General features: G+C 31.8%; 1 protein-coding gene across 1 annotated transcript; it reads left to right on the top strand.

Moving 5' to 3' along the window:
- Positions 1–52: 52 nt before the first annotated feature.
- Positions 53–26,785, top strand: LOC126884819 (chromatin assembly factor 1 subunit B). The gene is made up of 6 exons (XM_050651071.1): positions 53–290; positions 5,592–5,816; positions 5,933–6,088; positions 8,515–8,828; positions 12,110–14,231; positions 23,362–26,785. The coding sequence occupies exons 1-6, from the start codon at positions 168–170 to the stop codon at positions 23,521–23,523; spliced, it is 3,102 nt and encodes a 1,033-aa protein (XP_050507028.1). The 5' UTR covers positions 53–167; the 3' UTR covers positions 23,524–26,785.
- The last annotated feature ends 1,127 nt before the right edge of the window (positions 26,786–27,912 follow it).

The following is a 27,912-nucleotide window of genomic DNA, read 5'->3' as shown; positions in this document are numbered from 1 at the left end:
ACTGAATGACAAAAGACAAGGTACACTTGACAAGTGATTAAATCGCATTTTTGTTGTCATAATTTGGCGCGATTTTATGTTGTCGCCGGGCTTTGTTAAGTTTTAAGTTATTCTAAAAACTTTTTAAAATTACTCAATTACTGTAAGATCAACAGAACTAAATTATTATGAAGTGTACCATACCAGAAATATCCTGGCATAACAAAGAACCAGTCTTAAGTGTCGATATTCATCCTATTTCAAATGGTCATTATAGGCTGGCCTCAGGTGGTGTAGACAGTCATATTCTGGTAATTTAATTTTTTAATTCTATTTAAGTTGAATGATTTTAGGAGAATAAGTTTAACTCTAGCATTGTTAACAATAGACAACATATTGAGCGCTTGTCAATAAATTTGAAATTATTTTTTAATCATTTGATACAACAAAAATTTCAAAAACTTAATGCCTACCTTCCTACCTAATATTTATTATGTTTTAATGAAGTATCAAATAAATAATATGACACAATTAAGGAAAAGCTAGGATCAATTTATTTTTAATATTCTTTTATTCTTTAGCTATGTTACTTTATTTATTGTTATTTAATAGTTAAATTAAATTATTTGTTTGCCTTTGTATATTTTGATTCTACAAATAGATATGAATGTATTGGCCATTAGGTATATTAAGTTTTGCTCATTCTAATCAGTTGAGTCATACCTGATTTATAATTGAAGCTATTAGTGCATGAAGGTGTCAAGTCATTTTTTAACAATTTTGAGATATCAAGACAGTCTTTGACTTTTCAACATACCCTTCATTCAGTTCATTAACCTTGTCATTTCTCCTGATTTTCCATGTGTCATCTTCCTCTTGGACAGTGCCGGGTATATACTAGTTCGCTCCGGTGGCCAGATTTTAATCCCCTACAGAAAAGGGGCATAGGTAAATTCGCTCCCGCCATATATTTCTTAGAAAAGATAGTTTAAAAATGCCTTTACTGGGTACACAATGAATAAAAAAGAATGTGTGTGTACTTTGTACGCAAATAAAAAGTTATACTTCTAAATATGATTTCAATGAAATAAATATACTTTCGGACAGTTTATTTGTTTTTTATTTAAAGATTAAATTAATTTTTACTTACTACTTTCCAAAAATTATTATTAAAACAATACCAAAAATTAAAAAAAGATTAGAAAACACCGAGATTTGAACCGGGGACCTCTTGATCTCCAGCCCAACGCTCTACCACTGAGCTATACCCTTTTGTTTATACGGTCTACAAGATTTCTCAGACATAGTGACAAACATACAAAGTGAATTATAAAATACTTTAAATATTACTTATTATCTTATTCCCGAGGGAGACAAGTCCAAATACACAAAAATTATAATAATAGTTATTTATGATATAAATGTTAAAAGCACAATTTTAAGGCACATATGTGAAAGATTCGCTTCGCTCATTCTGCAATTCACATGAGTGCCTTAAAAATGTACTTTTTAACACCTATATCATACAATATTTTTTCTACAAACGTCTTATATATCAACAATTATAATTTATTCATTCTCAATTACAGGACAATACCTACAAAAACTTACTTGAACTTGACTGACATTCCATTTTTATATTTTTCTTGACATTATATCAAAACTGCCTATACTGTCAATACGTAAATCATAACAACTATAGAATAACATCTACTTTTATTTTTGTATATTCTAACAAATTTTAATAGTTTTTTTTCTACAAACGTGTTAAAAATGAAATAATACAGTTTAAATTAAATTAAAAAAAACCTTTTAAACCACCTTTTTCAAATAGCGCAAGTTGTATTATTAATATTAATGTTAATAAATGAAATATAAATATTTTGACGTTTCACAATTTGACAATTCACTTTTAACTTCAGTGCCTTAAAATTTTTAAAGCACTGGTGCTTTAAAGTAGCATTTTTAACGCTCCTATGGAGTGCTATAAATTGCATTGTTAACACGTTTATAGAAAAATATATTTAAAAACACTAATATATCCTTTCCATATCTTTTCTGGACTGATACATACATAAATTAAAACATTTAGTAACGAACTCCATACTATCTGTGTGCGCATGCGTGCAGATTAATAAAATTTCACCCTCAATCGTGCCTAAAGAAGTATAACTTCAATAATGAATAGCCAGGGTCAGCGTATATAGACAATGTTTCCTTCATAAAGCAGGTATTTGCTAAATTTTATTAATAAAATTTTTAATAAATATTTCTCAAACTTTGTATTTACCTAAATATAAAACTACTTACAGTGGAACCCCGATAAGTCGGCCCCCGATAACCCGGAAGTCCGGCTAACCCGGACCGATTTTCATCAGACAAAAATTTAACAAATAAACAATTTAACAATTTTATCAAATAAAAATGTATGTAGGTCAAATAATATTTGAGAGATAATGTGTATTTGTGTAATTTGAACACATATAAGTATGTACAACAGTAAAAATGATTCATGCACACGGCGGCAGGCAGAGCGACCGTCTCAGCTTATCGGAAAGAACAGGCACCTGTCTGTATTCCTTTTCCGTTATTTATGTCAAACTGTCTTAGCATTGTTTAAAATAGACGTGACTATTTAAAAATTCTTTTTTAAAACAATGGCCTTAGTCTGTTCTTAAATAACAACATTGTTTTAATCACTTCCGTTCTGTAATCGTGCTTCAGATTGTGTTTGCCTGATTTTTGTCTACGTAATGGTAACAAAACTGTAATGTTAACAAAACGTAAAAATGTTGTGACAATGGAAAAGAAACTAGAAACATTAGGTAGGATTGATAAAGGCGAATCTTTAAAATAAATTTATTGCAGCATCATAATATGATATTATGATACCATAGGTCTGGATCCCGCGTATGAAAAAAAAGTTGATTAATAGCAAGCTAAAAATTTGTTAATAGCTTAAGGGTGTCTAGTCGGATAAACTTTGATATATGAGAACACTGGAACAGGGGCAGTTTTAATTGTGGAACAGGTAAAAAATCTGGAACGGTCAGAACACGAAAATGGCACGTTTGTTTTGTCCGACAGAACAGACATAAACTCTCCGAACAGAGATTAAACTCTCATGCAAAAATCAGACTGCTATTTATCATCTGTCATAATTCCTGTCATTTGACATATTCTACATGTTCCACTCATTAAAACACCAATTTGGTGATAAATAGCAGTCTGATTTTTGCATGAGAGTTTAATCTCTGTTCGGAGAGTTTAAGTCTGTTCTGTCAGACAAAATACATGTGCCGTTTTCGTGGTCTGACCGTTCCAAATTTTTAGCCTGTTCCACAGTTAAAACTTCCCCTGTTCCAGTGTTCCCATATATTAATGTTTGTCCGACTAGACACCCTTAAGCTAATAACAAATTTTCAGCTTGCTATTTATCAACTTTTTTTTCGTATGCGGGATCCAGACCTACCATATTATGGTGTCGGTACATCTCTACAGTATGACTGAGTTTTTTACCAAGAAATGAACAAAACTCTACACTCTATACAACTATACGTAATTTAGATGTGTACTGTGCATATGTGTTTCATGTTTTTGTAATTATAATGGAGGTTATTTATTAATTTTTACTATATTCTCCGGCTAACCCGGATTTTCGATAACCCGGATCGGCCGCGGTCCCGATTAATCCGGGTTATCGAGGTTCCACTGTACTTAAAATTGTATTAAAATTATAACCATATTATCACTAAAGTATTATGATGTTAGAGCTCATATTCCCTTGTTCAATATTTGATTGGATTTTTACGTATAAGACATTACAAGTGATATATTTTTTTGAAAAGATTGGTAATTAGTAGTCACCTAAAATTTTATGATATGATAGAGGGGTGGTGCAAATCTCACCATTATTACTTTATTTACGGTTTGAATGTCTAAGTTCATGATAGAGAAATATGAAATAAGTGAAATGGGCAAGTCTATGTTATTTATTGACAATTACAAGTATAACTTCCATAAAATGCCTGCTGATAATATCAAACGTTGGCAGTGTGTAGAAAGAAGTTGCAAAGCATTTGTTAAAACTGTAAATATTTGTAACAGTATAGTTGAATATAGTGATAACCACACTCATGAAAGTTTATTAAAAACAGCGTTAAATCGGCAAAAATTAAGTAATGATGTTAAGCGGAAACAATTGACGATTTGTGTGAAAAACCATTGAAATTGATACAAAGCGAAATTAAATAAGCTGTATTTTTGCTAAGCATATTCTTTTTTCAACAAAATAGTTATTTTTTCAGTTATTTGAGAAAAACCGCACAAAAACATGTTTTTTTTGTCACAAAATAAACATTTTTACTCGCAAATATCTCAAAACTAATTAACTTCGCTAAAAAAACAAAAGTTGCTTAGAATTAGGTAGTCAATTTGTCCATTTCTGGACTTATTTCAAAAGCATTTAGTAACCTAAAACCAAATTTTCAAGCAAATCTGTCGTAACGCAGAAAATTACACTCCAAAATGGTCTAAATCTGAATAATCTAATTCCACTGTCTCACATATTTATATAAATATGTAACAACCAGTATTTTATACAATTTCTATAAAAAAAAAAGTCGCAGTAGCAATTTTGCTGATTTTAATTTTCCTAGAACTTAATAAATAAATACTTAATCCGCTTAACCACGGGAGCGAACTAGGTTATGGTTTTCGGAGTGAACTATTATGTAATTAAGAGGGTTTTGTGACCTCGGGAGCGAACTAGTGTGCTCCAACTGCACCATATACAGTAGACTCCCATATAACGAGAACTGAAATGGCAAACTAATTACCTTATTATAAGTGGATCTCGTTATATCAGACAACAATAATATTGTGCATAAATATGAATATATAGTTTTCTAAAACGTTAACTTCGTATAGTGAAGCCATTAGGAGCAATATAAGATGCTAAATATTGTTTCCTCAACAATAAGGCTTCACCATCATAAATTGTAAATTTCCTAAAATATTCAATTTCAGTCGATAGATAAACAGAACAGGAAGAAGTTTATTATAGGTGGTGGATTTTATTACAGCACTGACCTCGATAACTACACTATCTGGCCCCTACAGATGTTGGGGATTTCTGTATACAAGTAGTTGGGGTATTTATTTGTAGCCATTACTGCACTACAAACAGGTAAAGAAACATATTCTTCAATTTCATTTTTCCTCATTATAACCAAATATGCCTCGTTATAGAGGTGTTGCAGTTCAATAGGAATTTCATGGGACATCTAGTGTACCTCGTTATAAGCAAAACCTTGTAATAACCATGTTCGTTATAGAGAGTCTACTATACTTTTCTCAGTATCTTTCTCTCAAATGTCCTGAGTTGGGCTTCATCTTTTTTTGTCATTATCCAGGTTTCACAACCATAGGTTACTACTAGTCTTATCAATGTTCTGTAGATTGTTTAATAACATGTTTATATGTAAAGCCATAATTTTGTGAATATTATAATGTTCCTGTAACAATTTATTATAGTTTGGGTAGATTGTGAATGAAAACAAATAAATACTCACATATTAATGAATATAAGATACTACTATTTGAACTTGTAGATATGGCAGCTGATTATAAGTGAAAATGGATCAGTTAAACAAGAATTGGTATCAGATTTAACTAGGCATCAGAGATCAGTCAATATTGTAAGATGGTCACCGTCAGGACAGTATCTAGCATCTGCAGATGATGATGCAAATATCATAGTATGGCAGTTAAAAAACGACAATATCCCCCTTTTAGAAGGAGATACTGATGACAAAGAAATTTGGATTGTTTATAAGGTAAACATATTACTTTTAACTATTTACTACAAAATATTTATTATAAAAATTCTAACATATTTACTACGAAAATGTGTAAACCTCTCAACAAATTATACATTATTGATTTATTTTAGGTCTTACGAGGACACAAAGAAGATATCTATGATTTATGTTGGTCTGTAGATAATACGAAATTGTTATCAGGTTCTGTGGACAATACTGCCGTTTTATGGGACCTCACAAAAGGGAAAATGGATCATATTATGTCTGACCATAAGGGTTTTGTCCAGGTAAGTTTCAAAACTGTTTAAGGTACTAGTACACTTTAGAAGACCAAAAATAATCATTTTTTTCAAAAAAAATTTTCTCAGAACCTTTATTAAAAATGAACATAAAACTTTTTACATATTATTATCTAATCCTTAGAAAGTACAAAAAATATATCCTTTTTCATTTATGACTGTGCACTAATATTGTAGGGGGCGCAAAAGTTGAAGCCTCGAAAAATGATGGCGGACAGTTAATCTCAGGATTGGGATATCTGAAACAAAAAAATCGTACTGTATTTGAAAGAGGAAGGTTTCTTACGTGACAATTTACCACAATTTGACCAAAAAATAAAAAATAAATATTTTTTAACCATGAAAAACTGAAGAAAAACAGGTGATTTTTTAACAAAATTTTTTCAAATTTCCGTAAAATCTTTCTTTTTGCATAATTTTTCACTAATGGTAAATTGTCACGTAAGAAACTTTCCTTTTTCAAATGCCGTAAATTTTTTTGTTTTAGAGATCCCAATCCTGAGATTAACTGTCGCCATCGGAACTACTTTTTTTCGGGGCCTCGACTTTGGCACCCTCAACAATATTAGTGTACATGCATAAATGAAAAAAGATATATTTTTTGTATTCTCTAAGAGTTAGATATTAATATATAAAAACTTTTATATTCATTTTTAATAAAGGTTCTGAGAAAAAAAATCTTAAAAATGCTTATTTTTGGTCTTCTAAAGTGTACTAGTTTAAAGGAAAACAGTGTATTGTATGAAAATTTTTTGATAGCTATATTAACATACGAGGTAATTTGAATTTAAAAATATTAAAATATTCAGTGCTTCACTGTAGTTGACACCAGAGCAAAAATTATAAAAAACGAGAGAGGTTGTTTAAGTATTTCGCTCAACTTCTTAATCCAATCTTAAATAGTTTTTGAGTCATTTTATAGAGGTCTGTGAAATCTGAGTCCATTACTATATTTCCTGAAACAAAATAAAAAAATAGTCCAAAGTGTGGACACACAAATTGTCATCCTGGAACAAGGTAAAAATCGTTTTTTCACTATTTAGAAAAGATGAACATAATAAACTGATGACATGATGCAGCAATCGTTGGAATGAATTCACTTTGATACTCTAGGGCCTAAGAAATTTCACTTTCAAAATTTTGTTGTAAAAGTTCTTGCGTCAGTTTTGTGTACAATTCTTTGACTGTATGAGTCCATGTCAGTCATAAATGGTCATTGTGTCATAGCCCAGTAAATGACCATTTTGGAGTGTAAGTTTCAGCGTCATGACGGATTTGCTTGAAAAGTTGAATTTAGATTCTACTTACCCTCCACTTCAAAGTTGGACTTGTGCCATTGGTTGTTTTTACTTGGGGGCTGAAAATCAGCCCTTCTCGGGGGTGAAAAACATTATTTAAAATAAGTCCGGAAAAGGATAAATTGACTAATTCTAAGCAACTTTTGGTCTACAGAGTTAATTTACTAAGTCGATGGTTTTTGAGTTAGTTGTGAGTGAAAATGGTTATTTTTCAAAAAAGAAAAATCATGTTTTCAGGCATGTTTTTGCAAATATCTCAAAAAGTCAGTATTTTAACGAAAAAAATGTTCCTATTAAATGTTGCGAGTGAAAATGGTTATTTTTCAACAAAAAAACCATGTTTTCAGGCGGGTTTTCGCAAATAACCCAAATAGTAAGTATTTTATCGAAAAAATATTCGTATTAAAATGTAGCTTATAAAAAAATGAAAACAATGGTGTATTTATGAAGTCTATAGACCCAGTAAAAGCAAAGTTGTAGCTCATGAAAAATATGTTCTTATTCCTCAAATTCCAAATTGAAGATTTCAACATGAAATAACCAAAAAATGAAGCACTTTTTGGGGAAAACTCATTAAAACTTTCTTAAAGTATTTAAACAAAGCTTTATTTTTATTTTTTTGTAAATGTTTCTAGCAGCAAAACTAAGCGAGTTCTGCTCAAAATAGAGTTGGCACCTTTTTTTATTAAAAAAAAAAATCATGAAATTCTCCCCCTATTTAGCATCCTAAATGAAATTAATTGTGACCGCTTTATTATCGTTTAAGTTTGACCGGTTTGAAGTGCTTATTTTTGAAAAAAGTGAGTTTTATGGTTAATTTTTTAAATTTTTGGAAAAAATGCCGTTTTTCCAAAATAACAAAAGTATTAGTGATATGAATAATCTCAAATAGTGAAAAATGTAGGTTTTGCTTTTATAATAGTCTTATTGAGTTTACCCTGAAAAGGAGTGACTTTCACCCCCCCCCCCCAAGTAAAATGGCACAAGTTCATCTTTGAAATGGGAAAAATTTGCACTTGCGTCAGTGTTTCTCCAAAGGTGCAAAATGTATCTGAAATTTAGTAACATTATTTTTTAAATGTCAAAATAGCCAATGCCTCTTTGATATTTTTGCAGGGAGTAGCTTGGGACCCAAAAAACCAAATCTTAGCAACAATCAGTACTGATAGAATATGCAGAATTTTCGATGTAACAGGCAAACATGTAAAAAGCAGAATTCATAAAGGAAAATTGCCCGTACCTAATGACCATTTTCTCTATGAAAAAGAGTGTAAATTTTTTTATGACGACACTTTCAAATCGTTTTTCCGAAGACTTCAGTTCACCCCAGATGGTTCGTTACTTATTGTACCTTCGGGGCATTTTCAGGACGAGGAATGTAAGAAGATTATCAATTCCAGTTTAATTTTTACATTGGATAATTGGGCTGAGTAAGTATGCTTTCAACTTTCCATTTGATTGTGTTGCTAGTAATTCCACTGTTTATTTGGTATCAAGATAGTTATACAGAGTGAACAAAAAATCTGGAAACTAACCTAATTATCTCTTAAAAGTGTAGGCGCAAATATTTTACGGCTATCCCGGCTTTTTCTGTCTTTACACAGCAAATTACGTGTAGTAAAATTCTCACTGGTATGGATATGTAAACATTACTTGACAATGTCATTATTAACTTTAAAGAGATGGCTTTTGAATGTTCTTGGATAAATGTTACTTGTATACTTGTCTTAATTAGTAATTCAGTTAATTAATATGATTTTTTTTTCACTAACTATGTATTTAGTGATTGTAATAATTTATATACTGTACCACAAAAACTAATACTCAATCGAGAAAAGAAGAAAAGTGATAAAATGATTTCTTAATAATATAGGTCTTGTTACTAACGCTTACAATTTTTAACATAACATTTTTCAGATGGAACATCTTTAACAACAAAATACTTGGATCACAGAATATATCCTGGTGTATTCTTTGCTTGGATCTTCCATAAATAATAAACAATAAAAATATTTTTATTAAGTTCACTCTTAACTCAATTACTTATCAAATACACTATCAATATTATTTAATCAACAACTCAAAATATTCCCGATGCCATGTCAAATATTTAAAATTGTCACTGTCTTGTCACCATATTTTATTCGACTCAGTGCGTTGTGTGACAAAGATAGTGAATGTTCGATTTGGAAAATATCACCACGGACATAGTGTCCATTTTTTTCGAATCCTGAAAAAACTAGTAAATATTTTTAAAAAATTTAAACACAGAATAAAAGACTAAATTATGATCGAGGGCCGAAAGTCCCTTAGAATAAATAAAAAGTTTCTTTTGAATGAGATAATTGAAATTAAAAATCACACTACATTTTCTTTTAGTTTTTCACCCCTGTAACTTATTAAAATAAACATTATAGAAGTTTTCAGGGACTTTCGGCCCTTGGTAAAAACGTAATCTTTCATTCTGCGTTTAAATTTTTCAAAAATACCTATTAGTGTTCTCAGGATTCGAAAAAAATGAATCCCATTTAAATAGCATCGGAGCCGAAACTATGTACCGATCCCCTTAAATGGATGGTTCGAGTTATACAGAAACATGGATTCACCTATTTTGCAATATGAAGATTTGGACATTAACATTAATAGATTTACCATTTTTTTGTGTTAAATATGGTTGAATTTGTATTGAGGTGAGGATTCCAATAATAATACAATTATGTAGTCCATTTACTCACGGTTTTTGCTATAAATTTTAGAGAACCGCTTGGATTGACATGAAACTTTGCATACATATAGTTAACATGTCAAAGAAAAAGAGTGATATTGTGCCGATGTTTGCTTTTGCCCCGGCAATGACTTTCACCCCTTCTCGGGGGTGAAAAAATATATGTTGAAAATAAGTCCGGAAATATATAAACTGACTAATTCTAAGCAACTTTTGTTCGATAGTGTTTTTTACCAAGTTATTACTTTTCGAGATATTTGCGTATGAATATGTTCAATTTTGAACAAAAAAAACACATTTGTAGACGTTTTTTCTCAAATAACTCAAAAAAAGCATTTTATTGAAAAAAAAAATCGTAGCAAAAATATAGCTCATAAAAAAGTGAAAAAAATGGTGTATACATGAGGTCACTAAACCCAGTAGAAGCAGAGTTGTAGTAATGAAAATTAGGTTCATATTCCTCAAATTCCAAACCGAATATTTCAATGTGAAATAACCAAAACATGAAGCACTTTTTGGGGAAAACTCATTACAATTTTTTTAAAGTGTTAAAAAGCTTTGTTTAAGTTTTTTTAAGTTTCTAGCATCAAAATTAAGTAAGTTACGCTCAAAATAATGTTTGTCTCTTTTGTTTTGGTAAAAAAAATCGTGAAAATTACCCTCTAATTAGCATCTCAATTGAAATTAATCTTACCGCTTCACAAGTTACTTTACTTATGTATTGTTTATATAATATGTAAGTTTCATTGGTTCAATGTGCTTATTTTGGAAAAAAATTGGTTTTAAAATAAATTTTTTTAATTTGTTTTGAAAAAATGTTTTTTTTTTTCAAAATAACTTAAAAATTGTTAGTAATACCAAAAATCTCAAAGAGTAAAAAAATGTAGGTTTTAGGTACTTTTCTGAATATTTTTGATTTTTTTTTATTTCTGTAGGACAAAAATTGGTTAAGATATGGCTGTTCAAAATTTGCATACACTTGTGATTAGTGACTCATTCAAGCGTTTCAATTACAGCCCTTTAAAAAATAAGCACTTTGAACCAATGAAACTTACAGATCATGTAAATAATACATACACGAGTAAAGCAACTTATACAGCGGTAACGATTAGTTTCATTTGGGATTTTTGATGCTAATTACTGGGTGATTTTCACGATTTTTTTACTTTAAAAAAAAGGACCAACTTTATTTTGACTGTAACTTGCTTTCTTTTGATGCTAAAAACTTTTTTAAAAAACAAAAATAAAGCTTTTTTTTCTTTCTCTCCTTCCTTATACCCTTTCAGGTGTCGGATAAAGCTTTTTTTAAACACTTTAAAAAAGTTGTAATGAGTTTTCCCCAAAAAGTGCATCATTTTTTGGTTATTTCACATTGAAATATTCGGTTTGGAATTTGACAAATATGTCTACTGGGTTTAGAGACCTCATACATACACCATTTTTTTTTTCACTTTTTTATAATCTATATTTTTTCTAAGAATGTTTTATTCAATAAAATACTTTTTGAGTTATTTGCGAAAAACCGTGTAAAAACATGTTACTTAAATAGTTACTTATAATTAGTCAGCTTATCCATTTCCGGACTTATTTTGAACATATATTTTTTCACCCCCAAGAAGGGGCGAAACTCACCCCCATGGCAAAAGCATACCTCCAGAGCAAAAGCACACATAGGCACAATATGACTTTTTTTCTTTGACATGTTAACTATGTGGTTCTTTAAAATTTAGAGGTTTTGCAATATTTTACTGTGAGTGAATGGACTAAATATACAAAGTGACTAATGATATCAGAAAAATGATAAATCTGGCAACATTGCAAGCATAAAATTTGAAACCTCCATATTGAAGAATAGGCATATCCCGGTTTTTGTAGAATTTATTGTAGGTTATTGTAGGATCATCCATTTAAGAGATAATTAAGTATGCGTTTCCAGACTTTTTATCCAACCTGTATATTAGATATTAATGCAAGTTTTTTTTATAGACCCGCAGCAATTCTACCATTGGACAACCAAAGCAGCACAACAGTACGGTGCTGCCCTCTACTTTTTTGCCTTCGAGACGACGGACCAGAATCTTTGGTGAACCTTCCCTACAGGATGATATTTGCTGTAGGAACCGATCATGATATTATACTTTATGATACTCAACAAACGAAACCTTTCGCTCGATTTCACGAAATTCATTATACCAGAATTACAGATCTGACCTGGTCTGCAGATGGTCTAATTTTAATAGCTTCCTCTACCGACGGTTTCTGTACCATAATTACTTTTGAGCAGGAAGAACTCGGTAAAGTATACACGAAAGAGGAAAGTGACGATGAACTGAGTAATATGGAATGTAGCGAAATCCCTCCAGTAGACACTACAGATAAAGATGAAAATGTTGACATTACTAATAAAACCGATAAGGAAGAAACGAAAAAAGAAGTCAAGAAAAGACCTAGTTTTATCCAACAGTGGGTACAAAATACACCTAAAAAAGCGAAGGTGGAAAAGAAAAACGTCACTGATTGTGGAGATATTATAGAACTAGATGATGATGAAGATAATGATGACGAAAAACCAAAAGAACTGTCCAAAGAGATAAAAGATGAAATACACAAGCTGCTACCTAGGCGAATAGCTCCCATTAAAATAGATGAAGTCAGTAAAAGCTCTAAGACTGAAGCTAAACCTATTGAAGTTAGAAGAAAACCACGGGAAATAGAAAATAATGAAACTAACGTATCTAAGACAGAATTAAAAGATATTAGATCAGACGCAAAGCCTATTGAAGTTAGGAGAAAACCCAGAGCAGAAAATAGTAAACCAAATGAAGCTGGCGATAAAAAAGATGAAGCAAAACCTATTGAGGTCAGAAGAAAACCAAAAGAAGAAAATAATAAACCTAGTGAATCTGAAGAAAAAAAAGTAGAAGCCAAACCTATTGAGGTCAGAAGAAAGTCAAAAGAGGAAGAAATCAAATCTAATGAAGCTGGAGTCCAAAAAATGGAAGCGAAGCCTATTGAGGCCAGAAGAAAGCCAAAAGAAGAAGAGTGTAGTAAATCTAATGAACCTGGACGCGAAAAGGTGGATGAGAATCCTACAGTAGAAGCAAATAATAAATCTAGCGAGTCTGGAGACAAAAAAATAGAAGCAAAGCCTATTGAAGTGCGAAGGAAACCGAGAGAACTAACAAATACTCAATCTCAAAAACCTAAAGCAGCGTCTACAATAATAAATATGTTAATTCCTCGAAGAATTACACCCAAAAAAGTTGAAGATAATGTAACAGTCAAACCAAATGATGATAAGGATAAAATACTTAAAGTAGTTCTTACACCTTTCAATTTAAATGATATTAGCCATAATACTACAAGCAAAGACGATTGTACTGAACAGATAAGTAATGACAAAATTGACAGTAGTTGTGAAGAAAAAACAGAAAAAAATACAAGTAATAGCCCTGAAGATTTGAACTCCGACCAAAAAAGTAAAGAAGAAATTATAGTTTTAGATGACAATAGCAAGGATAAAGAAGTAGACCAAAAAACTAATTTGTTAAGTACTCCTAGCAAAAAGACTACAAACACTTCCTCACAAAATAAAAGTAACAAAAAGAAAAATGTTTCGAATGGCATAAAATCAAAAAATAAAAACACATCCAGTGTTACCAACAGCAGCATTACACCTTCAAAGCCAACCTCGAGTACAAGTATGTCATCCGCAGATAAAAAAGCGTCCTCCCTTAAGAAGAAAGATCCCCCAAAAATCAAAGTAGGTTCCCTTATTCCAAAAAAATTGAGCACAACCCCTTCTAAAAGCAATCCGTTGCTGGACTTCTTAAAGAAATCCAGTGACAAAAAGAAAAATAAACCAGAGCCTGTTATTGCCCAGAACGTTGATTTGACCTTGGATGACATTGAAGCTAGAGACGGATTTGGTGACGAAGTTGCTAAGAAAAATGTCCCCGTGGTACCGGATGCTGTACCTATGGAAGATGACTTCACTGAAGATTTTTGTCTTCAGCTTGAAGATACTCAAGACGACAAAACAGACAAGCAAAGTGAGTGTAAGAAAATGGACGTAGATAAAGTTGATGTAGATCAGAATGATGCACAGGTAATACATTTAGTGTTGTTTTTTGTAGTAGTAGATGTAATGTAGAATTTTCCACAATAGGGAACTTACACATTTTTTTATTACATAATAATGTTCAGTTTTGTTTAAAAATGAGATTTCCAAAATTTCACGCTTCAAAAACTCATAATAACTTAGAAGTACAAATTTAAAATCTTCTGTGTATTTAACGACCCGTGACGTCACATAGTTATGCTTTATTTATATTTTAATGACATTTATCGTATGCCATTGTAATAATATATACCAGTTTGTTGAGATTGGAGTTTGATACAGTTTTTGAAGGAAAGAAAAGATGGTTTACTGTGGAAAATAAAAGAGAACACTATAAGTGTTGTGTAGTGCCATTTTGTAAAAGTAGAACTATTAAAAACCCCAATAAAATATTTATTGGATTACCAGCCTATAAAAAACGGCGTTTAAAGTGGTTACTTGCATTCCGAAAAACATTCAAGATATTTCAGTTAATACACAAGGTCTTCATGTATGTCAAGATCATTTTATCGTAAGTATAATATCTCTTGTCTGCTTAACAAAAACACTTAAATATTAGTCAGAAATAGCAACTATCAAAATATTTATAAAACTGAGTGTCAGTGTCATAACGAGTGCCAAACCTAATGAATTAATGGCAAGGACATCCTTACTACAATCATATGACGTCACGACCAATGAGGGCGCATTTTGGGCTGACTGTTATAATTTGAATTTTGAATCGTCTTTTTTTATTATTTTTGGCTTAAACTTATCGTCATACTGCCAGTCACATAAGGAATAAAAGTTATACAAAACAAGTTTAAAACAAAGGTAACAACTAAAAGGTATTTTTTTTTTTTTTTTTATTCCATTTATTAAAATACGTAATAACAATATACAAAAAAAAATACATTAAAAAACCAAGAGCCGTAGCTATGCTGGTTTTGTGGTAACATAATAAACATAAATATAATGGTAACAGATTACATAACATAAAACTTTTTAGACTACTTTACACTGAAGGTTAAGTTTTCCTATATAGATTCATTAAAGAAATTGTATTAAAGTAAATGATTAAATTATTATTTATTATTAAATTGTTATAGAATTATATTCAATTAAAGCTATCTGTTGTAGTAGTTAGTAAGAAGTAACTCTTTTAATTCAGTTTTAAATCTTTCTAGCCTGCAGTCTTTGATCTTTGTGGGTAACTTATTATACAAAATCAGACCACTTGAGTATATACTTCTTTGTGCACCAGTAGTTCGCATTCTTACGGTTTGAAAACTACCTCCCTGTCTGGTATTATGGTCATGCACATCTTCTATACGTCTTAGAGTAATATTTGTAAGTGTTTGAGAAAGCTTAATTTGATGAATGAATATACAAACTTGTAAAATGTATAGCGACTCAATGTTTAGAATTCCTCTCTGATAGTACAGGTCGTCAGTTGGATGAAGTCTTGACAGTTGAAATATATATTTCACAGCCTTGTTCTGTAACACCATGAGAGGATGTAGCTGTTTTTGATTTGTATTACCCCAAACAATAGTTAGATATGACAAATGTGAATTTATTAAAGAGTGATAGATCATTTTACGCTGTGGGATACTTATAAATTTAGCAATTCTTCCAAGCATACCCACTGCTGGAGCTATTTTTTGACACGTGTTCAATATATGCTGTTCCCATGTTAGTCGATTATCTATGTGTAAGCCAAGGTATTTGGTAACATTTTTTTTAACGAATTTGAATTTTCCAAAATTTAACTGTAGCTCTCTGTGTTCTTCAATATTTGAAATTATTGTGTAACTACATTTATTCATATTGAGTGAGAGCTTGTGGTATCTGAGCCAGTCATCTATATCTGTCAGATCTTTTTCTACAACATATTCTAGCTTTTTGGGATCTTTGTCAGCATACAAGAGTCCCGTATCATCAGCATATAAAAATAGCGTTGATTTTAAAGGCAGATTGGAGATGGAGTTTATATAAATAAGGAACAATGTTGGTCCCAATATAGACCCTTGAGGAACTCCACATGTGATGTCTTCTGCTGTACTAAGTACATTATTACAGAGCACTTTTTGTATTCTGCCAGTCAAATAATCCCTGAGCCATACTAAGGACATACCAGTTATACCATATTGTTCAAGCACTGAGATAAGTAACTCATGGTTAACTGTATCAAAAGCTTTTTGTAAATCTAGTGATACAAATACACAGCTTAATCCTTTGTCTAAGTTACTATATATATCTGTAATCAAATCGGTAGCTGCTGACACTGTGCTGGAATTATGTCTGAAACCATATTGTCGATTAAACCAGGCACCAGTTGTATTCAAGAAGTTTACGATTTGAAGATTTACACATGATTCTAATATCTTTGACATAGCTGTTAAGAGAGATATTGGCCGATAACTTCCTGGCTGTTTTGAGTCTCCTCCCTTATAAAGTGGTATCACTATTGCCATTTTCATAGAGCTCGGGATTGTTCCAGTGACAAGAGAAAGGTTAACTAATTTAGTTATAATCGGTAGAAGCTCCTCTTCAAACTCCCTGATAATATCAACACCAAAGCCATCCCAGCCAGGAGATTTGCCTTTTTTTAGTTTTCTTACAACCTCTTGAACATTAATTTCTAAGACTTGTTGCCATTCAAATATATATTCTTTTGGTGATACATTTATTGGAGTGCTTGTTGAAGGTGTTATGTTTTTTGACAGAGATTTTCCTACTTGTGAAAAATATTTGTTTAATTGGTTTGATAGCTCCTCAGATTTATTATATATCGAGTTCTGATAGTGTAGTTCATGTATTGTTATTGTTTTTTTTGTATTTTCGGCATTATGAATAAGGTGATTGATAGTTGCCCATAATTTTTTACTATTGCCTTGTGCATCGGATAATTTATTCGTGAAATAGTCTTTTTTTGCTTTGCCTACTGCTTTCAGTAGTTCATTTTGCACGGACTTATAAACATCTTGTAAGAACTTACTATTAGGGAATTGTTTATGCCTTCTATAATGAAAATCTCTTTTTAAAACAAGGTTATGTAATGTGACATTAAACCATGGTGCACTTTTTTGTCGAAATCGATTTTTAATTGTTTTTGTATTAAGATTATTTAAATAAACACGTAATATTTCATCACATAAAGAATCAGGTTCATTCCAAATCTGATTTTGCAAGCTGTATATTTCATTTTTGAATTTCAGTTTGTTTAAAGTTGTTACTGTATAATACTTGTCAGTGGTTATAAATGATGTGTTTTTTACCTTTAATAGCTGCAGTTGATGATCACCGAAACCTTCATCTACTATATATAACGTTGCATCAAAGTTTAAAGTGTTTGTCATCACATAATCAATACATGTAGCCGAATGATTGGTGATTCTGGTAGGGTTAGTTTTATTTAATATACTAAAACCGTTGGACACAATTGTTTGACAAACTAATTTTTGTGGGATACTCTCTTGAATAAGGTCTATGTTAAAGTCACCTAGTATCCAAACTGGAATTTTTTTATTCACAAATATGTTTAGTGCTGTATCCAGTGCATCAAAAAGTTCATTGCAGTAGAAATCTTGAGGTCGATATACTCCACCCACTATAATACTTCTATCGATCTGTAAAAATAACATTGAACACTTTTTATTATATCTGTAGACTTCTGAGTACTCGTAACAGCTTTTAACAAATAACCCTACACCACCACCTTCTTTATCCCTACAAACAAAAACTGAACTATAACCATTCACATTAAAATATGTTTCTTCACCCACTCTCAGCCAATGTTCGGCCACTACAATTAAATCTGGCATATTTAACTTAACAACTAACGTTTCAAAGTTCAATATCTTATTTCTCAAAGACTGGGCATTCAGGTAGAGTATGTTAAACTCAGTACTATTATCACACTGTACTTTATCCAGTTTAAATTTTATTTGCAATTTACAATCATTATCCATTTTACTAACGTATTTTCCATTTTACTATAATGTTCACACAAATAATATTAAAGAGTTTTGATAATATCCTCATTGTGAATGTAAATTGGCTCAGAATCATCAGATTTTTTTACATATACCCTACCATTTTTTGTCCAACAGTATTTGTATTTCCTTTCCTTTTTTAATTTGTATGCAATGTTAAACAAGTTTCTGTTTGTAAAGGTGAGCTGCTCGTTTATATAGATCTTTGAAGTATTCTCTTTGTTTTTGTTGCAACTCAGCATATTAGATTCCATTTTACGATTTTTTCGTGCTTTGATAAACTTAGTTTTTATATCACGTGATCTCATCTTTGCAACAATTATTGCTCCATTTTTGGTTTCTTGTTTGAAGCAGTCTGACACATCTTGACTATTAAAATTACATGATAAAAGATCATTAGCAATTTCCATTAGAACTTCTTTGGGATCTTCATTTTTGATTTGAGTTCCGTGAATCTCTAGGTTACAGGAAAATTCTTTGATTTCTAGTTCACAGATTCTTTTTTCCAGCTGGCTAACTTTGGTTTTTAATTGGATATTTTCTCTTTTCATATCTCGCAATTCCCGTAATGCATTTTGATTTTCCACTGTAAGAGTATCAAATTTGCTGCTCAGGAATTCCATAGATTCTTCCATTTTCTGAAATAACTTTTGAAACTCTGAGATTTCCTTTGATTTGTTTGAAGAAAAATCGACTTCATCCGACTTAACCTCACTTTTTGCACATTGACCACATTTGATTGTATTTCCTTTCATTGCTCCAGATTTTTCTGCACAACTCTCGTGAAAAAAATTTCCCTTACAAATACTGCACATTACAGCATGAACTACCTTTTTTTTGCAGAAAAAACAAAATTTTTCTGTAGAGCTCATTTTTGTAATGTTTACTTGTACTTAACCTCCAAAAAACTAAGTAACATTAAACTTAACAGCTAAAACAACTAACTACCAAAGGTATTAACTAAAAATGTTTAAGGGAATTATTATAATGATAATTTGCTGTCTTTTAAAAAGTTAATTAAACAGTTTTATACATCTACAGAGCCAAGTGATAATAAATATAGTAATAATAATAATAATAAATGATGGTTTTGCTTGTTTTCGATTCAGAGGGTTGCACACCAGCTAGACAGGCCCTGTTTCTACCCTTTCAGGCGTCATCAGTAGCTTTCCAAAGTGTGCCCACCTCTGAACCGAAAAATAGCTCCACCATCATTTTAAAGGGAATCTGAAAAATAATTCAAATTTCCCATCAGACGCGATACAGCGACATCTACTAAAAAATTGAAGAATCTCAGATGCAGAATCAACCAATTTAATAAATTAAAATGGTAGAAAACTGAGATTTTTCGTGTTTGAAAGTTCTTACTGGTACATCCTTAATATGCGACTTTTTCAATTAATAAGACAGCAGACGACGAATATAGAAAACGAAAGGGAAACGATCACATTTCGCTTTCATTCGTCTAGGAAAAACGGACAGCAGAGGAACTTTCAGTACTCAAATCCGAGTAAAGGAAATAAAAATAATAAATGATGGTTTTGCTTGTTTTCGATTCAGAGGGTTGCACACCAGCTAGACAGGCCCTGTTTCTACCCTTTCAGGCGTCATCAGTAGCTTTCCAAAGTGTGCCCACCTCTGAACCGAAAAATAGCTCCACCATCATTTTAAAGGGAATCTGAAAAATAATTCAAATTTCCCATCAGACGCGATACAGCGACATCTACTAAAAAATTGAAGAATCTCAGATGCAGAATCCACCAATTTAATTGCTACTGATGACGCCTGAAAGGGTAGAAACAGGGCCTGTCTAGCTGGTGTGCAACCCTCTGAATCGAAAACAAGCAAAACCATCATTTATTATTTTTATTTCCTTTACTCGGATTTGAGTACTGAAAGTTCCTCTGCTGTCCGTTTTTCCTAGACGAATGAAAGCGAAATGTGATCGTTTCCCTTTCGTTTTCTATATTCGTCGTCTGCTGTCTTATTAATTGAAAAAGTCGCAGATTAAGGATGTACCAGTAAGAACTTTCAAACACGAAAAATCTCAGTTTTCTACAATTTTAATTTATTAAATTGGTGGATTCTGCATCTGAGATTCTTCAATTTTTTAATAAATATAGTATATTCCAAGGAGCTGCTACTTCACATTTTAATAAATTATTTATTAATTTAACACCAAAACATCAGAGTATCCCTTCCACTGATCGCTCCACTCGCGAAGCAGTGTTGACTTGAAAGATCTTTTCTGTTTGGAACGATTCAAAAAACCTAAAAAAACTTTGTTCGATGCAAAAAAAAATAATTTTAGGAAAAAATCCTAATTTTTCCCCTCCCCTGGCAAGGTCTTATGCTGTTCAGTATCGCCTGTCATTGTACACATTTCTTCCAAATGACTTACTGAAATACATACTTAAATTTAAACTTTACAGGAGAAAGTTTATTTTACCCCCTAAACTATGTACTTTTCAATTCACCTGGTAGATACACGTGCAGGGCTGATACCTGCCAGGTCGTGGTGTTTAGCCTTGGTGTGTTATGAATTTTTTATTTATTTATTTATTTAAAACTTACAAACACCACCTAGGTAGTAATTACATGTAAGAGTGCTCATTACTTGGTATAACAATATACACACAAAAAGTACAAAAAAATACAATATACACACAAGTACAAAATAAAAGTACAGAAAATAAACACATTAAATAAAAGACACAAGTTAATAAGATTTTTAAAAAATTTTTAAAAATTGAGCCCATTACTTATCTATTGATGATAACATTTTTTAATATCCCTTACACTACAGTTAAAGAGGTCTATATCACAGATATTTATTAATGCATTACACTGATATTGCATATAGTTTATTATTGCACAAGGATTATATGGACTACAAGAAAATAGGTCATTACTGTTTACTCTTAGGTTGATCTTTGGCACATGAAACCTAATAAAATTGATCAAACTACATGTCTCATATTTAACATTGTTAATAATATTATGAATAAACACAACACAATGCATATTTCTTCTTTGCTCTAATGACTGTAAGCCAAATATTTGAAGCAACTCGTTTGATGGCGTAAGGTGACTATACACATTGTATTTCTTAAGGTATAAATACCTTAGAAATCTTTTTGTACCTTTTCTATATGATTAATATGAAATTTGGCTTCAGGAGCCCATACCACTGATGCATATTCCAAGTTTGGTCTGACTAAAGCGTTATATAGTCTAATGGTTGTGTTTATACTAAAGTGTTTGGAATTTCTTATTACAAATCCCAATATTTTGTAGGCCTTATTAACAATATTTATATAGTGTTCATTAAATTTCATGTTAGCCTGTATGTATATTCCCAAATCTTTACATTTGGTTTTCCTAGATACTACACAGTTGTCAATTCAATAATTATTTTGAATGTAGTCGATTTTGCGAGTAAAAGATATGACTCCACATTTCTTAATATTCAAGATCATATTGTTGTCCCTAAACCATTCTATAACTGAGGTCAGGTCCTCCTGTAGTAACTGACAATCATTTGGATTATGTATAGTCTTAAAAAGCTTAAAATCATCAGCATAGATCAAACTAGAAGAAAATTTAAGAGATTGTGGTAGTGAGTTGACAAAAATTAAGAAAAACAAAGGCCCTAAGTTGCTCCCTTAGGAACACCAGATGTAGCCTGAAATTTATCTGAAAAACACCTACCAATTTTGACTCGTTGAAACCTTGATTCCACACACGATTTTATAAATGTACAAGCATCATGCGAAAAACCAAACTCATTCAATCTCGATAAAAGAATGCCATGGTCAACCAAATCAAATGCCTTTGAGCAGTCAGTCATTATTAAATCTAATTGGAGTTTATTATTTATTGCCTCACTAGCAAAATTAGACAGAATGCACAGATTACTAGTTGTGGATAACCCAGGCAAGAAACCATGTTGTTCTGGAGCAAATTCATTTTCAAAATTTTTCAGTACATATATTCATATAGATATAGAGAATAGATTCAAATATTTTATCACTATACAAATTTCTAGCCTTACAGGAAGACCGTTACTCGGAGGGTTCACTAGCTCTTAGACTAAAGCACAGTATAAAGAGGGACAGTAGAACCACTCTCCGAAAAATTGGAAGTAAAATCTTTATGTAGTCGCGCATGGCAACGGCGCAATGTTCTTAGTCGCTTTTGCCCCACTCTCGCATTGCTATTCGCATAGAAACGTACGGGTTTTAACAGGGAAAACCCGCATCCACCACTGGTGAATTACCAATTGCGTACTGCCGGTATTACTTCCTGAGATCAAAGCGCCGACAGAGGAGTGATTTTACTGTGGAACCTCTATATACTGTGACTAAAGTAAGTATTAAGAGTACAAAATTGGAAAATCACAGCGAAGGATAGGAAGGAATCGAAGCTGATTCTGGAACAGACCAAGACCCATCTTGGGTTGTATGATGATGGAAATTAACATTTTTAGCATAATTCAGCTTGTTCATATAATTTTTCAAGTTTCGGTGGTCTCTGACGACTGAAGTACTATGGCCTTTTAAATTACGATTTTTTCGGTTACTTATTATTTTGTAGGTATTGTCCTTTTCATGATCATTTTTCAGTGCGTAACAAATGATAGGAAAAAGGGTAAGTCCGTGATAATACACATTTATGACATTTATTCTAACATGTCATTTTAGTTAAATCTGACAGTTGTCACATTTTATTTTCAATTTGGAATAAAAACAAATCAAATGTGTTTCTTGCATTTATAAAATGGTATTTTCTTTGATTTGTATAGTCTTATAAATTATAGAGATTATATTTGTAATATTATTATCTAATTAAAAAAAATTATTTTTTTATTATGGCGCCATCTATCGACAACTAGAATAACTAGAAGAAATGTTATAAAAATGTCACCGACGAAATGTAATCACCGACGTGCCTTTTTTTTCTGTCACATACAATTTAATGCGTTAGAAAGAAATCGAAAAACTGTGACGCACTGAAAGATGATCATGAGAAATACTGTAGTTGTTTTTTATGTCACTTGTTTTTCTCGTAAATTTTGTGTAGAATTAATGTTAACTTACCTTATTACCGTCCAGTTAATATCGAGTTAAATTTATTTTTAGATAAATAGGATCATAGAAGTATCAGATGAAAGTAGTTCGCCGAAACAAAAGAAAACCGATGAGAATGTGGTACAAAAGATGCCTCGGAGGGTGCCCTTAATCACTTTAGCCAGCCCTAAAGGAAAGAAGAAGCCCTCTACTACGGAGAAAAACTCGAATTGATGAGGTTGTTGGTCTGTTGTGGTTGCTAATAATACTGTTGTGTTAAAATTGAAAGTTTATAATGAAAATTTTAAGATGGGAACGGGGCGAGATTGTTACTTTTGGTTTTGATTTATACACACACCGGCAAAATTAGCCGAACACGTTAAAAATGGGACATGTTTGATGTCTCGTATTTCATAAACCAGTGGTCCGATTTGAGTGATTCTTTTAGTATGTTATAGCCTTATTATTTAATAATATCGTTGTAATAATATTGTTGCTAGATAGGTAAATACCATTTTATACCGGGTGTACCAATCATACTGTGTTTTTTTCTTAAAGTTTGGAACACCCTGTGGAATATTCTAGCATATGTAAAATATTAGAATTAATACTCGATTGTAGACATAGGCTTGCTTAACATTTTCCTTTTCGATTCATTTACTTATGTGAGATAATAAAAAAGTTATGTGCGTTAACAACTATCCATGTTTTTCATCAATAAATTCTCATAGTAGGGGAGAAAAGTATACTAAATTTGCAGTTACTCGAGAGTTATGGAAACCTATTGGATTGTGAAGAGTATGTGCTAAAATCAGAAAAAGGTTAAGTTAAGTTTTCCATAAAGTGGGGGACTTTTCATTTTTTAATTTAATTTTCCATTTGAAACAATCATTTTTCTCCGATTATAGCGCTATCTATCCATAATTCGAATAAATATGTCGAATAAAAGTTGCTTATTTTTACGTAAAGAATCCAAATCTGCAATAAAAATTGGGGCTCCTATTTAAGATTTTAAATTAAATACCACACCCCACCTCCGTGGTGGCTCGTGACACTCCACGGAGAGGGGTGGGGGTAAATTAAAAATTATAAATACGAACCCTGCGATATTTTGCGAAATGAACATCAGATCGTAAAACTGCAAAATACACCTATTCAATATTTTTCAAAAATCTACCGAATGGCACCAAACACGACCCCCCACGAAGGTGGGGTGGGGGGTTACATTAAAATATAAAATAGGAGCCCCAATTTTTATTGCAGATTTGGATCCTTGACGTAAAAATAAGCAACTTTTATTCGCAACATTTTTTCCTATTATGGATAAATAGCGCCATAATCGGAAAAAACGATTGGTGGAAATGGAAAATTAAATTGAAAAATGGAGAGTCCCACACTTTATGGAAAACTTAACTTAACTTTTTTTGGTTGTAGCACCCACTCTTCACAATCCACTCCAGGTCACAAGATCGCTCGAGTAATTGCAAATTTAGCATACTTTTCTCCCCTACTATGAGGATTTATTGATAAAAAACATGGCTAGTTGTTAAAGCACATAACTTTTTTATTTTCCAACATAAGCAAATGAATCAAAAAAGAAAATGTTAAGAAAGCATAATTCTACAAACGAGTTTAAAGTTTAATATTTTATACATTCTGGAATATTCCACAGGGCGTTCCGAACTTTAAGAAAAAAACACAGTATGCTTGTTACACCCGGTATAAACTGACATTTACCTGCCTAGCAACAATATTATTACACCGATATTCTTAAATAATAAGGCTATAACATACCAAAAGAATCACTCAAATCGGACCACTGGTTTATGAAATACGAGACATCAAACATGTCCCATTTTTAACGTGTTCGGCTAATTTTGCCGGTGTGTGTATGTGTATATAGAGTTGAAAATAATTATAGAAGACGGATAAACTGACACATTTAAAAAAAAATTGCTACAAACGTTGTACTTTATCAATAACGAATAGGAGCTGTATGGTTACTGGAAAAAAAACTGTACCTGTAACCTCCAAGCGGTTAATAGTAGATATTTCCAATGTCCATGCTTCGACACCGTATGAGACAACTGACCATATGTAATATTTTTAATGATGCTTTTCCGAAGTCGAAGTTTCAAGATATCTTTACAGAAGTGTGACATTATTTTCAGGGCCGCCCAGAGCCAGGCCGGGCCCCGGGGATGAGACCCGGCCGCCCCCCCCCCAAACCCAGTTGAACGAAAATTCCCAAAAATCTGATAACTCATAAACTGGGATATGTAATAGTGAATACTCATGCTATTGACACAGGAAGGAAGAAAATTAAAACAGTTTTAACAATTAAACTTTGTTTTTAATTATTTACAATAGAACTGTTATTTACAACATAACTTTTCTTGCTTTCATATCTACAAAGTTTTGGATCACGTGGTCGAAATCAAGAGTTTTTGCAAGTTTCGACTCTATGCTTAACAGTCCCAAATCAGATAATCGTTGTTGACCCATAGTAGATCTTAAACTTATATTATTGCCTTATTGCCTTTTCCAAATGCATAATATTCCTTATAATAATTTCATAATTAAAACCGCAAGCAAATTCAATCTGTTGTAAAATATTTTAATAAAAGGAATTTTTTTAAATTTGCTAACGGCCGGGCCCCCTTGGGCCCCGGGCCCCGGGAATTTTGCCCCCCCTGCCCCCCCCCTGGTCGGGCCTGATTATTTTTAAAAAGAAGTTCTGACGCGAGCCATCTCATTTATACATTTTACCTATTTCTACTTCTTTTATGATTTTCTGTTCGACTCTAAATACAGATTTAATTATTATTTTCCTTTTACGGTGCAATAGAAGTACTATACTTACGGGCAGTAATCAAAAAGTTTCAGGATTAACGCTTATAATAAAATTTTGTATATATAAACATATAAATCAATCAACATTATCCCCTTCAAGATTGGTATTATCATTGACAACGTATGCACTCCTCCCAACATGTCAATTTTCTCTGTCATGTCAAAGATCTCTTATGTTTGAGAAACAAAGAAAAAGTCTGTGGGATACAAGTCTGGTGGGTAGAGGGGCTAGGAGACGAAAGTCACGTTTTTTTGAAAAATGTGCTGAATAAACTCGGCTCCCGCTTCCCTATGTCTCCGGTCTCTTTATTCACACAGCTGCAACAAGTCAATTTGGACCAAGTGGCGCCGGTTGACAAATTGAAACGTGACAATTTAGAAGTCCTGAAACTTAATGATCAACTTCTGTATATGTAGTAATTTGGATTTTAACTTTTTACATAAACTAAATTAATTTTTCTATTTGCATTATTGGCACCCTCATTGTACAATTTTATTTATTTATTTAGGAACTGTATTCAACAATCAATATATTTATAGTTTTCGAAATAGGACAATATGGCTTTTTATAAGATTTGTAATCATTGTGAATAGACTGTATATAATTTTTATATAAGTAAAAATATACGATTTTTATATATAATTTGGTGTTTTGTTTATTAAATTAGGGGAAAGGAAGAAGAAAAATGGGAGAGATGCAGTTAAGGGGATGAAATGTTAAAAATTTCAACCCCAGGTATCAGTAAATATGTACTGTTGTTTAATTGACTTCCAAAAGGCATTTGATGGTGTTAATTATAAGTTTGTATTGCAATCAAACATCAGTTTTAGTAGATGGCATGGAATCACAGGCTTTTACTATTAAAAGAGGAGTACAGCAGGGTGCCTATTGTCGGCCCTGCTTTTTAACGTTTACTCCAAAAGAATTTTCAGAGATGCACTTCAGTTGTGGACGGAACATACGGAAAACCAAAATACTCATAATAAGTATATAAACAACAGAATATAAAACCGTGTATATAAACTTACGTGCATAGAAATCGGCCCACTTAAAAATTTGGTCATTTTTGATGTCTCATATTTCCTAAACCTGTTGGTCGATTTAAGCGATTTTTTAACATATTATAGCCTGATTCTTTAACAATACCACTGTGATAATATTGTTGCCTAAACGGGAAAATTTTCATTGTATACCGGGTGTACCAATCAAACTGTGTTTTTTTCTCAAAGTTCGCATCAACCTGTGGAATATTCTAGCATTTATAAAATACTGAAACTAAAACCCAACTATAGCCTCAGGTTTTCTTAACATTCTGTTTTTTTTATTCATTCGTTTATGTTGAATAATAGAAAAGTTAGGTACTTTAACAACTAGTCCTGTTCTCCACTAATACACGCTGTTTTTAAACAAGTGCGACAAACTTTAACGGGTAATTCTGCATGAAAACAATAATGACAGTTGGCTTTATAAACGTATGTCCGCAAATGTTTCGTTTCCGAGATACGGGATGTTGAATTTTTTCTTACAAACTGACGATTTGTTTATTGCTTTAAAACCAGTTGAGATATGCAAATGAAATTTGGTAGGTTTTGAGAGGCAGATTTTTTGACATAAATTTAAAAATCTTATATTCACCATTAGCGTGCATACGGGTAATATGACCGGTCATATTACACGTATGCGCGCTCATGGTGAATATTAAATTCTTAATTGTATGTCAAAAAATGTGCAATAACTACGTCTTAAAACCCACCAAATTCCATTGGAAT

This window comes from Diabrotica virgifera, chromosome 5, assembly GCF_917563875.1.
Source record: "Diabrotica virgifera virgifera chromosome 5, PGI_DIABVI_V3a".
In the NCBI taxonomy this organism is placed as follows: Eukaryota; Metazoa; Arthropoda; class Insecta; order Coleoptera; family Chrysomelidae; genus Diabrotica; species Diabrotica virgifera.
Note: the sequence above shows the minus strand (reverse complement) of the source record. Positions and strands in the feature narration are given on the sequence as shown.